This window comes from Rhynchophorus ferrugineus, unplaced genomic scaffold (genome assembly GCF_030347505.1).
Source record: "Rhynchophorus ferrugineus isolate W39M unplaced genomic scaffold, kcgeb_rfMv2 rfM8, whole genome shotgun sequence".
Classification (NCBI taxonomy): domain Eukaryota; kingdom Metazoa; phylum Arthropoda; class Insecta; order Coleoptera; family Curculionidae; genus Rhynchophorus; species Rhynchophorus ferrugineus.
The window spans coordinates 1,847,608-1,859,928 of record NW_027472587.1 but is presented as its reverse complement, the minus strand read 5'-3'; the positions used below and the strand labels follow the sequence as shown (position 1 = coordinate 1,859,928).

The 12,321-nt window shown below is 30.7% G+C and overlaps 1 protein-coding gene across 1 annotated transcript in view; it reads left to right on the top strand.

Annotated features, from left to right (window-relative positions):
• Positions 1 to 3,301: 3,301 nt before the first annotated feature.
• Positions 3,302 to 12,321, top strand: part of LOC143201478 (uncharacterized) — a 22,025-nt gene continuing 13,005 nt past the window's right edge. The window contains exon 1 of the mRNA XM_076412582.1: positions 3,302 to 3,400. Within this exon, the coding sequence (XP_076268697.1) occupies positions 3,333 to 3,400 (68 nt within the window). The 5' untranslated portion in view covers positions 3,302 to 3,332. The remainder of the gene's footprint in view (positions 3,401 to 12,321) is intronic.

Below are 12,321 nucleotides of genomic sequence, written 5' to 3'. Positions count from 1 at the left end.
ATTTACGGTTCGATGTTCTGAAATAAATTAGACAAGACCTCTCAGGATAATAGAATTTAGGATGAAAATTCATAAACAGCACATTCGGCACTTAATTCTCTCTGAAATATGAAAAGTAAAAGCCGTTTTCTGAAGTTTGGAGACCATATACTTTTGCAAGCGTTAGCACCAAATGGATAAATTCAAAAACTTAAAAGATGTTTAAAACAAACAAAAATAATTTTACAAATGTAAATGTATGTTGTAATGTAGATGTATGTTGTAATGTAAATGTATGTAAAAAACTACAATAATACACAAAAGATTGGTAAATGGCAAAAAGCAGAAAAAGTAGTTTTTTACAATAATTTAAAAACTAGAATTAAATCCATATGTTTTTAGTTAACACTAACCCTCAAAAGATAAGTGTATAAATTTGACAGTAGACGGATCATTAGATTGTGAATTATAACATTTTGAGTGAAGCAACTTTTGTTATTGTGAAAAAATCGATAAAAAGGAATTTCGCTTGTTGATAAAATATTGCTTTCTGAAGGGAAAAAATACAGTTGAAGCAAAAACCTGGGTTGATGCCGAGTTTCCGAATACTGCCCCAGGAAAATCAACCATCAAGAATTTGTATGCTAAATTTAGACATGGTGAAATGAGCACCGAAGACGGTGAACGCAGTGGACGCCCAAAAGAGGTTGTTACTCGAGGTTGAAATCGAATGAAATAGCAGACACTCTAAAGATATTAACTGAACGTGTGCATCATATCATTGACGAATGTTTGGGTATGAGAAAGCTCTGTGCAAAGTGGGTGCCGCGCGAGCTCACGTTTGATCAAAAACAACGACGAGCTGATCGATATTTGACAATGGATGAAACATGGCTCCATAATTTCACTGCGAAGTCCAATCGACAGTCATCCGAGGGGACTACACACGATGAGCCCACTGTAAAGCGTGGGAAAACGCAACAGTCGGCTGGCAAGTTTATGGTGTCTGTATTTTGGGATGCTCATGGAATAATTTCTTTTTACTATCTTCAAATAGGAAGATCCATCAACGGCGACTATTACATAGCGTTATTGGACCATTTGAAGAACGTTTAAAATGCTGCTTCACCAAGACATTGCACCGTGTTACAAGTCAGTGAAAACGATGGCAAAAATCCATGAATTGGGCCTCGAATTGCTTCCTCATCCACCGTATTCTCCAGATCTGGCCCCCAGCGACTATTTCCTGTTCTCAGATCTCAAAAGAATGCTCACTGGGAAGAGATTTTGGTCGAATAATGAGGTGATCGCCGAAACTGAGGCCTATTTTGAAGCCAAGGACAAAGCGTACTAAAAAATGGTATCGAAAATTTGGAGTAAAATTAAAAAAAATTTCGCTGTAATCAGTGTATCACCCTTGAAGGGAACTATGTGGAATAAAAAAAACTAATTTTGCCAAAAAAATATATTTTGCTATGGTAGGCCGGGGACAATGACCAATAGTCAATTGACCTGTTATAACCGATGGAAAATTATTGAAAAATATACTGTCCAAGAAGAAAAGAAAGGGAGTGAATAAGGGATATAAAAATTGAAGAATTAACGAGGGTACTGAGAAAACTGAAGAAGGGTGAACTGGGTCTAAAATGTATCAGAAAGTTAAGAGAATTGGGAATGATAATTAATAAAAGCAAAACTAAATGTAATGATAATAGGAGAACCAGAAGTATAGAAACCAGTAGCAGTAAAATGCATATAAGTATCTGTGTACAGAAATCGCAATTGGAGCCAGTAGGTGGAAATGAATGCCACAATTGGAAGAATCATGAATTTGTACTTAGATATAAATAGTAAATTCATTAATAATAAGAAAATATCAAGCAAAACCAAATATTCGGTTGCGAGACGTGGAGATTGTCAAAGTGAGATAAAAGTAAGAAACAAGCAGCAGAAATAAAACACCTCAGAAGAGTCAGGGGTGTAATAAAGATGGACAGGATGAGAAGTAGAAAAATAGGAAAAGGCCTTAACGTAGTATCACTTGAAGAGTGCGTAGAAAGGACACAACTAAGTTGGTTGGGGAACTTACAGTTCATAGAGGAAACAAGCCAAATAGAGAGAATATTGGGAGCAAGACGGAGATGAAAACGTCAGAGAACAATCTATTATAAATCTATAGAGGAACAGAGACCGATCATCAAGTAAAAATGGAAGGAATTTATACATAGAGAAAGACAGAATATACACTAAACATCCCTACACCACTTTATGATACAAAATACATAAAAATTGTAATTTTCTTAATTTATCAGCTGTATGATTTTCCCCTAATTCTTTCAAAAATTCTACTCAAAATTTATCTTCAATTAGTTTCTAACGTTAATAGGACTAACTTGTAGAATAATCGGTTTAATCAGAATGTTAAATAATGAATGAATGAGATAATCATTTTTCAGTTTCTTAATTAAGTTATTGGCGTGTCTTAAAAGTTTGAATACAACAGCATTTTTCACAAGCTTTGCTCTGAATTAACACATTCAAGAACTTTCAACGTGTGTCCACTAAACAAAAGTTTACAAGTTTAATCTGTATACAATCTGGAAGTCCCAATATTAGAAGATATTAGATGACATTAAAAGGTCATTTTGCTTTGACAAGTTGAAAAATGAGTGGGATATTGGATTTTTTCGAAGGGTATTACATTTTTTCGTTATTATTCATCTATTGTCTGAAACGTTACAAAATATTAAATTCTAGAATAAGAGTTATGGACGTTATAAATTTAACTTGTTGTTTATAAACAATAGCAATTTAATTAAAATTAATTATAAATAAAATATAGATTACGTTATAATAACTATGGATGACTTGTTAACACACTTTTATTTACCAAATTCTAATCTATAAAATTTTTATTATTTATTAAATTTTATTTTATTTTATTCAATAATTTGAAGCACGTGGCTAACTTATATTCACAATAATCAATTATCGCTCATCGATACTTAATTCTCTTATTTGAATTTTTCGATAAATATTTACTAATATTTTTAAATAATCTTGACAATTTTATTTTTCTTATAATAATACTAGTTTTTCATAAACGTGTGTAAATTTTTATGTAAATTTGTTAACTAATTCGTATATTAACTGTTTAAAATATATCTTTACCTTCACTTAGAACAATTGTTTGTTGTTGTCCTTTTTTATTAAAATCACAATATTATGACAGAAAACGTATCTACGTGATATATAATATTAGTCAATATATTATCGAAGCTTTTATGATAAGCTCTTATCTCTATATAGTATCGTTTGGAGAGATCTATATAAATTTGTTCATTAACTAATATATGATTTCGCATATCATTATATTTCAGCTAAAAGACTTCTATAGACTTTATAGGCGAGAAATGAAAAAGTAAGTACTTTTATAAATTTAATGTATTTAATAGAATTTTAGTTCGTATTATATTATTTATTAATTCACAGTACGATTTAATAATTTGTTTTTTTTTCACAATATAAATATAATTATTTAATATATTTCATTATATTATCTCTATTTATTGTCTTTATACGTTTTTATTATTTTGTAAAGCTGTAAAACTAATGACTTCTAATATTCTACATCATATGATATATATTTTCTACTCTAAAGTATTTTGTATATTCATTGAAATAACAATATTTCATTATCCTTTTTATTTATTTATTTATATATTTCCAGCTATTTTAATCATAATTTAGAAATATATAAACTTAAATTAAAAAATAGTTTCACAAACAAAAACATTTTCGAATTTACTGCAGTAAATCTTATTAAACATTTTTTTCTTCTTATTTTTCCTATTAAATGTTTTCAGTTTTTTTTTTGTTAAAATATTGGAAAAATGTAAATTAAATGAAAGAAATATCAAATTTTTTTATATCGCTTACTTCGAAAAGCGATACGGATAATTAATTTTTAATTAATTTTGGGGAAAGTTTTGTAAATATTTTAATTTTATGACGAAAAAATAATCCTCTTTTATCTATTCAAATTATTCATATATTTTAACTACTTTATATTCTATTATTTTATATCTTAATTTATCTATTTATTTCTACTATATATTCACGGATTATCTTTCTATATACGCTAGTAAAAATTTATAAATTAGTTTATTATTATGGTTCTGTTACAATTTTTTCAATTCACAAATAAAATGAATGTGAAATAAATACATCAGAATATATTTCCCAAATTTATATATCTAATATACAACGTAGAACGTATCAACGATTTTATCAATTAATTAGCAGAGCAAGCCGCCTCTGAGTTCATTTTGAGGAATTCCTTGTAAGCATCTTAACTGTATGTCGAAAAAATTACTATTTATTAACTAGGCTATTCAAGAACCAACTGTTTTTCGAATATATTTATAAGGGAATTTCGTTCTATCAAGAAATAAATGAAAATCCGATAGAGCAGTGTCTAATGAATAAGGTTACGTCTCGAACTACCCATTTAAATATTTCCATAACAGTTTTTACAGATTTTGCAGAATATGATCCTACCTGTGAAGTTACAATATTTCTTGGTCGTTTTTTTTATATGACAATTCCACCTTAAGCTTAAGCTTAAACATATTCATTACAATCAATAGTGATTTTCTATAATAACTTCATTGAGGTTGATATTTAATTTCCTCATTATAAGACAATAAAATATCCCATGACCGTATTCAAAAAAATCTGTCGAAAACTTTAAATGGCTAAACTATATGTTACAAAATTAGATAAACCCTATCCCCAATCACGTCGGTAATTGGTCAACAAATCAAAACGAACAAAATTTTATTATGTTCCTCAACAATTACCCCAAAATTTTTTTCTTCATCACAATACGAATAAATCTTAGGTTTATTTTTTTATAGGTTATTCAACCGCTTTATTAATTAATAATCCTAATATTTCTTACGAAAGTTACAAAATACTACATATAAGTAAACGAAATACTTACTGGTTGATTTATTTTATTTTAAAATCGTTGTAAGAAATACTGTCGGACAGATGACGCACTGAAAATCAAGCTGATGAATTTAAACTGTTCTTAATAAAATAATTTTCACAAAAATCGCCAGTACAATGGACTAATTGAGACACATCGTCTGGTCGCTTTTGTTTCCAAGGAATAATGAATGCGCCTTTAAATTTATAATTTTGATTGTATTAATGAACGTCTTTAATATAGAGTGTACAAATAACTTTTAAGAGTTTTTTAAATAATATTGAAGCTTTATTCAGAGAAATTAGTAGAATCTATTTAAGACTTTTCTCCAACTTTCAGGCAGCTTATCGATTCTTCGTTTATTTTAACTACCTCGTTCAAGAATATTCGCGCCTTTTCAGTTTTCAACAACGTGCCTTGTCTTTGAGGTAAATTTCCACTACCGTCAACTTATTTAACTTATATCAGGGTCGCCTTGTGCTTTTAATACCAATACATGTTCAAATTAAACGATGACATGATGACATGATGGCATCAAGGAGACTCCAAATACTGCTTAATAAAATTAAATCCAATAAAATAAAATTTGCATATGTTACTTTAACATTGCGCAGAAGAAGGCAGGTCCTTAGATAATCAGATATTGCTACACAAATCAATACTTACTCCCATTTGGTGGTCGTACGGAGTCCAACTATGAGGTACTTTTAGGAAATCTAATACACATTCCGTTCAATAATACAGTGAACTTACGTCATCTAAATGTTTAACGTCAAAAAAAAGTCGCAAAGTTGCTGCATTAACGCAGAGTTTGAAATAAAATAAAATAATGAAATAATAATACTGTACATGATAATACATTTAATGCATATATTTTCGAAGGACTTAAACTACAGCTAATTATATATTCACAATAGTGTTTTTTCGGGTCAGGGTTGTATTTTCTTATATTTACACTGAAATATTTTCCACGCCATCTATGAGGTAGAGTTCTAGTTGCGTTTTTATTATGAAGTTGTATCCCCTGGAAGCCTAATTCACGTAATTAACAATCATATATCAAAATAGTGTATTTTACTTATCTATTACTTATATTAATACTCATAAGAGAGCATAGTTACCTTTTTACGTTTAGTTTTCGTTTCCTTCGTTGCTTTTTCCGATTAAAAGATATTCCTTGTTAACTCATTTTGATATTACTCTATTTCTCCTTAGTTTCTTCTATTATTACTTCTGTACATCTTATAAATGTAGATTGATAATTTAAAATTTCCTAATTGCATTTTCCCTAAAGCATTTGCCATATTTCCAAAATTTCCAAAAGTTAGTGTTAATTTGCCCCTCATCCATTCTAACCAAATGCTCATGTATATTCTGACAAATTACACATACACCTATGCACATAAATCTTTTCAACTCTACACTATGATTTTCTACAGTTATCCTATATCACCTTTCCTTGTTTCCACCCATCGCCTTGTCTTGGTAATTATCAGCATTGGATCATAATATCACATACAGAAATTTTCATTTAGTCACTGTTACTTTATGAGTCACTAATCAAGTCAATTTCCAATCTATCTAACACTTGTTCACAATTCCACAATTTGTCAATTTTTTCTTCAGTGTGTTTGATAGAACTCATCCAAACTAACGGTATTCTCTAAACAATGCTTCTTTCCTTATTATATCTTATTATAAATTATATATAATATTTTATTACATGTAATTTATATTAACATCATAGTACATCAAATGCATTTATTATCGAAGAACTTAAAACTACAATTAATTTTACAGCCACAATTATTTATAGGTTAGAGCTGTTTCATTATATGTACATTGAGCTTTTTTCCGCACTAATATCGGTAAGGTTCTAGGCGCGTTTCTGTATGTAGTGGTATCCCCCGAAGGCCTGATCCACATAATTAACAATTGTATATATGAGTAATGTATTTTACTTTCATTAGAGAGCATATTTATGTTTTACGCTTAGTTGTTGTTTTTTTCGATGCAATGTATCCTTGTAAAGTCATTATGACATTACTATATTTCTCTTTAGTTTGTCCTTTTACTATCTGTGTACATATTTCTAGATAAAACTACATTTAACCATTGCATTCTCCTTAATGCATTTCAACAAAATATCTATAAAATCTATATCTACAAAACAGTTAGAGTTCCAGTTCTCCTCATACGTGTTAACCAAACGTTCATGTATATTCTGAACAACAACACATATGCTCATAAAGCTTTCACACTCTATAATACAATTTCCTACAACTAAAGTATATTAATTATATACTGACCTTTAGTGGTTTCCTCTTTTATCACCCTGTGTTGGTAATCGTCAGCATTGAATCATAAACCAACATTCATAAAGTTTTATTCAATCACTCTCACTTTCAGAAACACTAATCAAGTGAATAACTAAACTTTTTATTTCCAATCTATCAAAAACTTGCTCAAAATTCTACCATTTGTCAATTTCTTCTTCAATGTGTCTGATCGAACTCACATAAACCGAAGATGTTATTTTCAACAATGCCTCTTTCCATAAATCCAGACAGTTCTAGTTTGAATATCCTCCTGGACCTAAATCTATTATAATAATTCTTGGCAATACCCCGTATCAACTCAATTGCATTAAAAATGCAGTGATGGGAAGGAAGACGTAATACTCTGTGGCAATAACATTCAGTAATCTGATCTCATGCTTATTTAAAGAAGTAAATTACATAAAATGCAATTAAATATTTCATTTATATTTACCAAGTAACAGCATGAAGAACTATATGTCTGCAATGAAAAAGTGTTATGACTAACAAAACCTAATCTATAGATTCCAACATTTACTTTTTTCCGTCAGCTTTTGTTGTCTTTAAAATGTTTATTATCATCTGGCCATAAGCAACCCAATGTACCATTCTAAAATAGTCATGTCTGATTTAAATATATAAATTGATATATTTCTTCCTTGATTTTGTTATATGTTTTTAAAAATTGTAAAAACCCTTCGTGGGTTATCTTTACACCACTTAAATCCTATATTATCCAACAATATATGAACGGATGTTCTATATCTCTCAAATAGCTGTATATCTTTTGGATTTTGATGAATACTTTCCAGACTAACAATTTTCTCCGAAATAATTGGATTAAATATTGTTGTATATATATATATATATATATATATATATATATATATATATATATATATATATATATATTTATATTTAATATATATATTTATATTGACGTGCATTGGCTGTTTTATTGGAAGTATTATTGTTGTATCTTTGAAATGTTCAATGTAAATTAAATATAATTATGAAATTTTGGTTATGCTATTGTAAAAGATACTGTAGAAAAAGTACAAGTAGCGGTCAACAAGATCTATAAATGGATTAGAGACTGAAAAATACAGCGTAGTAGCTCCAGATCTGCCCATGTAAAATTTGCATTGCGGCAAAATGACAAAAAAAAGCCTAATAATGTCACTTGACGGATGCCCGATTCCCTAAGCAGAATCACCAAAATAGCTTGGAATACATCTCGATGGTAAGTTAAATTGAAAACATCATCTTAAACAAAAAGCAGAGCAGATTAGACTCAAAATCAAGCAACTGTACCGGTTAGTCGGTAGATATTCTCAACTTGACATAAAATCAAAGAGATTGGTATATCAGTCAACCATACAGCCAATGTGGACCTATGGGATGCAAATATGGGGTTGCACTAAAACATCAAAACAACTAGCAATCCAACGCACCCAAAATAAAGTTCTAAGATTAATTATCAATGCTTATCGCTACGTAATCAACGAAAAGCTGCTCTATGACCTCGAAATCAAATGGATCCACGAAGTGATCCAAGATTTCGCCTTAAAACATGAAATAAGTTTGCTAAATCGCAGCAATGTGGAAGCAATACAGCTACTAGACAACGCACAGGAAATGAGAAGATTGAAGCGAACCAAACCACACGAACTTGAATTTATAATTTATATTTTATATATCTAATATATAAAAATATATAGTGACTGTCCAACTTCCCAAAGACAAACATCCCAGAAGACATTCGGACACCCAGCTTGGTTACTGGCGTGCCTGGTATCATTTTCCTTGTGGGACACACTTGCGTCGTTTTACACTCTTGCCTGGAACAAACACAAATATTAAACCATAACAAACATAAATCTATAACCATGCCTCAGCTTCATTTATGTTTAATTTATGCTATATAAGCCATTCGTTCGCCTTTGGAAGTGTAGGAAAATACTAACTCTGCGGCAGGCATAAAACCATTCTTGTTTCCAGCAAGAAGAACAATATATCTGCAGTCAATTATCAATAAATATTATTACTAATGAAACCTAATTAAATGTTATTCAAATGTTTATATTTTTTCGTTAACCTTTGTTATCTTTGCCTTGAGTAACCCAATGTTCATTTTAAATATTCATATATTATATAAATACGCAAATTAAAATTAAAAGCAATGTCTGGAAGCTCTATTAGACTCCTTCGTGGGTTATCTTTACACCATTTAAATCCTATGTTTCCCAACAATGTATTAAGGGATGTTCTACATCATTCAAGGAACTGCATATGTTTAAGATTTCTATATTTTTCAGACTAACAGTTTCCTCCGTAATAATTCTATTAAATTATGTTTATATTTAAAAAAATTCTCACTGTTTTTATACATTTCATAAATTTTATTTCTGATAGAGCTAACATGAAGTTGATCTTAATTCGTCATCCACTTCTTATGAGGACTGTTTCTTTTCGGCGAATCTAAGATTATATTGTTTTTCATTTTTTTGAGATATTTTTGTGACTGTGCCGATAGTAATATTCAGTTCTAATAACACGCTACAAATATTTTCAATGAAAACCACACCAACTTAGTATTTAGCAGTATCAGTCCTTTCTAACGCATTTTTCTGGCAAGAGGAGGCCCCCCATTATCTCGTTCCTGATCGAAATATCCTATTAAGATTTAGATATTATTGACGCAATCAATTTGTGACCAGTAAGCATCAATTTGAACGAACTGGACGGCTTTTGTAGGCTGATTCGGTTACAGTATCGAACTTCTTAGATAGCATTGTATCTCTTTTTAATTAGAATAAAATGAGAAGGAAGATATTATCTAATCTTAATATGAATTTCCAAATTGCAATAGACAATACATTAAACATATTGATGACGTGAGTTTACTGTTATTTTGAATAGACTATAGCCATGAATCAACGGTTCCAAAACAAAGTATTGAGTGCTCCCTACTACTTTTCTAATGAAGTTCTACAACGCAGTATCTCTCTAGAATCTCTAATTTTTTAAACTAATTACATCTTATATTAGATATCCTTAGTACAATCTAAATTTACAAATTAATTTATTACCAATGTTCTGTTGTACTTGTATTAATACACAAGCAAGGCGTATACGGTATTAATACATCTGTTTGTATTTCCCAAATTAAAATAAAACTAAACTACTTAATCTAAAGTTAAGAATACACTTATACACTAAACAAATCCGTGTGGTTTGGTTCGCTCAATCTTCTGTTTTCCTACATGTTGTCCAGTAGCTGTATTGCTTCTACATTGCTGTGATTTAGCAACTCTATTTTATGTTTTAAGTCTAAATCTTGGATTACATCGTATATCCATTTGATTTCGAAGGCATCGTATAGCTCTTCGTTGATTACGTAACGAGAAGCATTGATAATTAATCGTAGAACTATGTTTTGGGTGCGTTGGATTACTAGTTAACACCATAGGTCCAAAATGGCTTTATGACTGACTGATAAACCAAACTCTTTGATTTTAGGTCAAGTTGAGAGTATCTTCCGACTAACCCGCACATTTGCTTGACTTTGAATACAATCTGCTGTGCTTTTTCATCGTTTCGTCGAACCCATTCATTTCGATCATTTTTTATAGGCGATACTCTAATTGGTCTTTTATACCCCGAGTTGTCTTCCATAGCGAGTAATCTTTGTCTACTTCCGGGCACCTACATACTACTCGAAGCAACTCTTTTTATTAATCTTTTGATTTGTCTGATTACTAATTCTATTAAATTATTGTTTTGTCTACAACCTTCCTGATTCTGTGCCAAACTCTTCTGGTTTTTCGTCTTTCTTTTATCAATTTCCTTATTTCAAAAGCGTAATTTACTTCATATTCTGATTTCTCTCTTGATGTTGAGGTAGCTTCTTTAGCAGCAGACCGAATTTGTTCAATTATATTTCGGGTTTGCTGCTCAAGATCGTCTATACTTTTGAGTCTTACGTTTAAACTGATTCGTTTCTGCATTATAAGTCTAAACGTGTCCCAGTTAGTAAATTTGTTGGTAAGATTAAGCTTCTTTGATTTTTTCAGAATTGTCGCACCTTTTGTTAACAACACTGAAGTATTCTAGATAAGAGTTCGCACAAACTCTCCATTTGTAATTGATTTGATGAGATGCCTTTCGAAATGTGAAAGTCCAGTAGGTCTGGCACTATATTACTGTCGGTAGGCCAGTAAGTGGGCTCACGCCCTGAATGATAATTACAATTTGTGTTATATTGGAATCCACAATAAAAATAATTCAGATGTTGGTGTCAAGTACTCCAAAAAGGTGTCAATACACGCCAATGTATCTACTAATAAACAAAATGCGAGTGAACGGTGGAGTGCCTAGAATAAATGGCTTACTAATTATAATTAATAATAACTCGATTTGATTAATAGACAGATACAAACTTTAGAGCAATATTTAGATTAAGACATTTTAAATGGGAGACCACTTACTGAAATGATCATCTACACGTCATGTAAATAACAACTCTCATAAGAATTACCTATTGGCCAGAGTAGATAGTTGAACCATTAAGGGTAAAAAAACTAACATTTCGACAAAGAAAATATTGAAAAAAAAACGTCTATTTCATTTCTCTATTACGAAGAGGAAGATTTTCAAAAGTCGCTCTAGTATTATTAAAATCAGATTTGGTATGAAAGCGTCGTACAAATAAAAATCGGCAGAGGGCGTTTACACGGTCGGCCGAGCGTAAAATGGTGCCGCGGGCCTGTCGCTGACATTCGACGTTCAATTGTTTGCTCCCCGGACGGAGGGGGCGACCGAAAGCGAATGCGCGTTCCTGCGTCTGACTGGAATTTATGATGTTTCCAAGGGTATCATGATATATTTGCTTCGGATGATGACACTTATTAAAACGTTTGCTCAACTAATGCCCCAGCGTTTGTCGGACGTCGAGAGGTATCGACGACAAGTTGGCGTTGGATTTAATTTTAATTTTCGGATTTAAGGACGGTCGTAAGGTTTAAACGG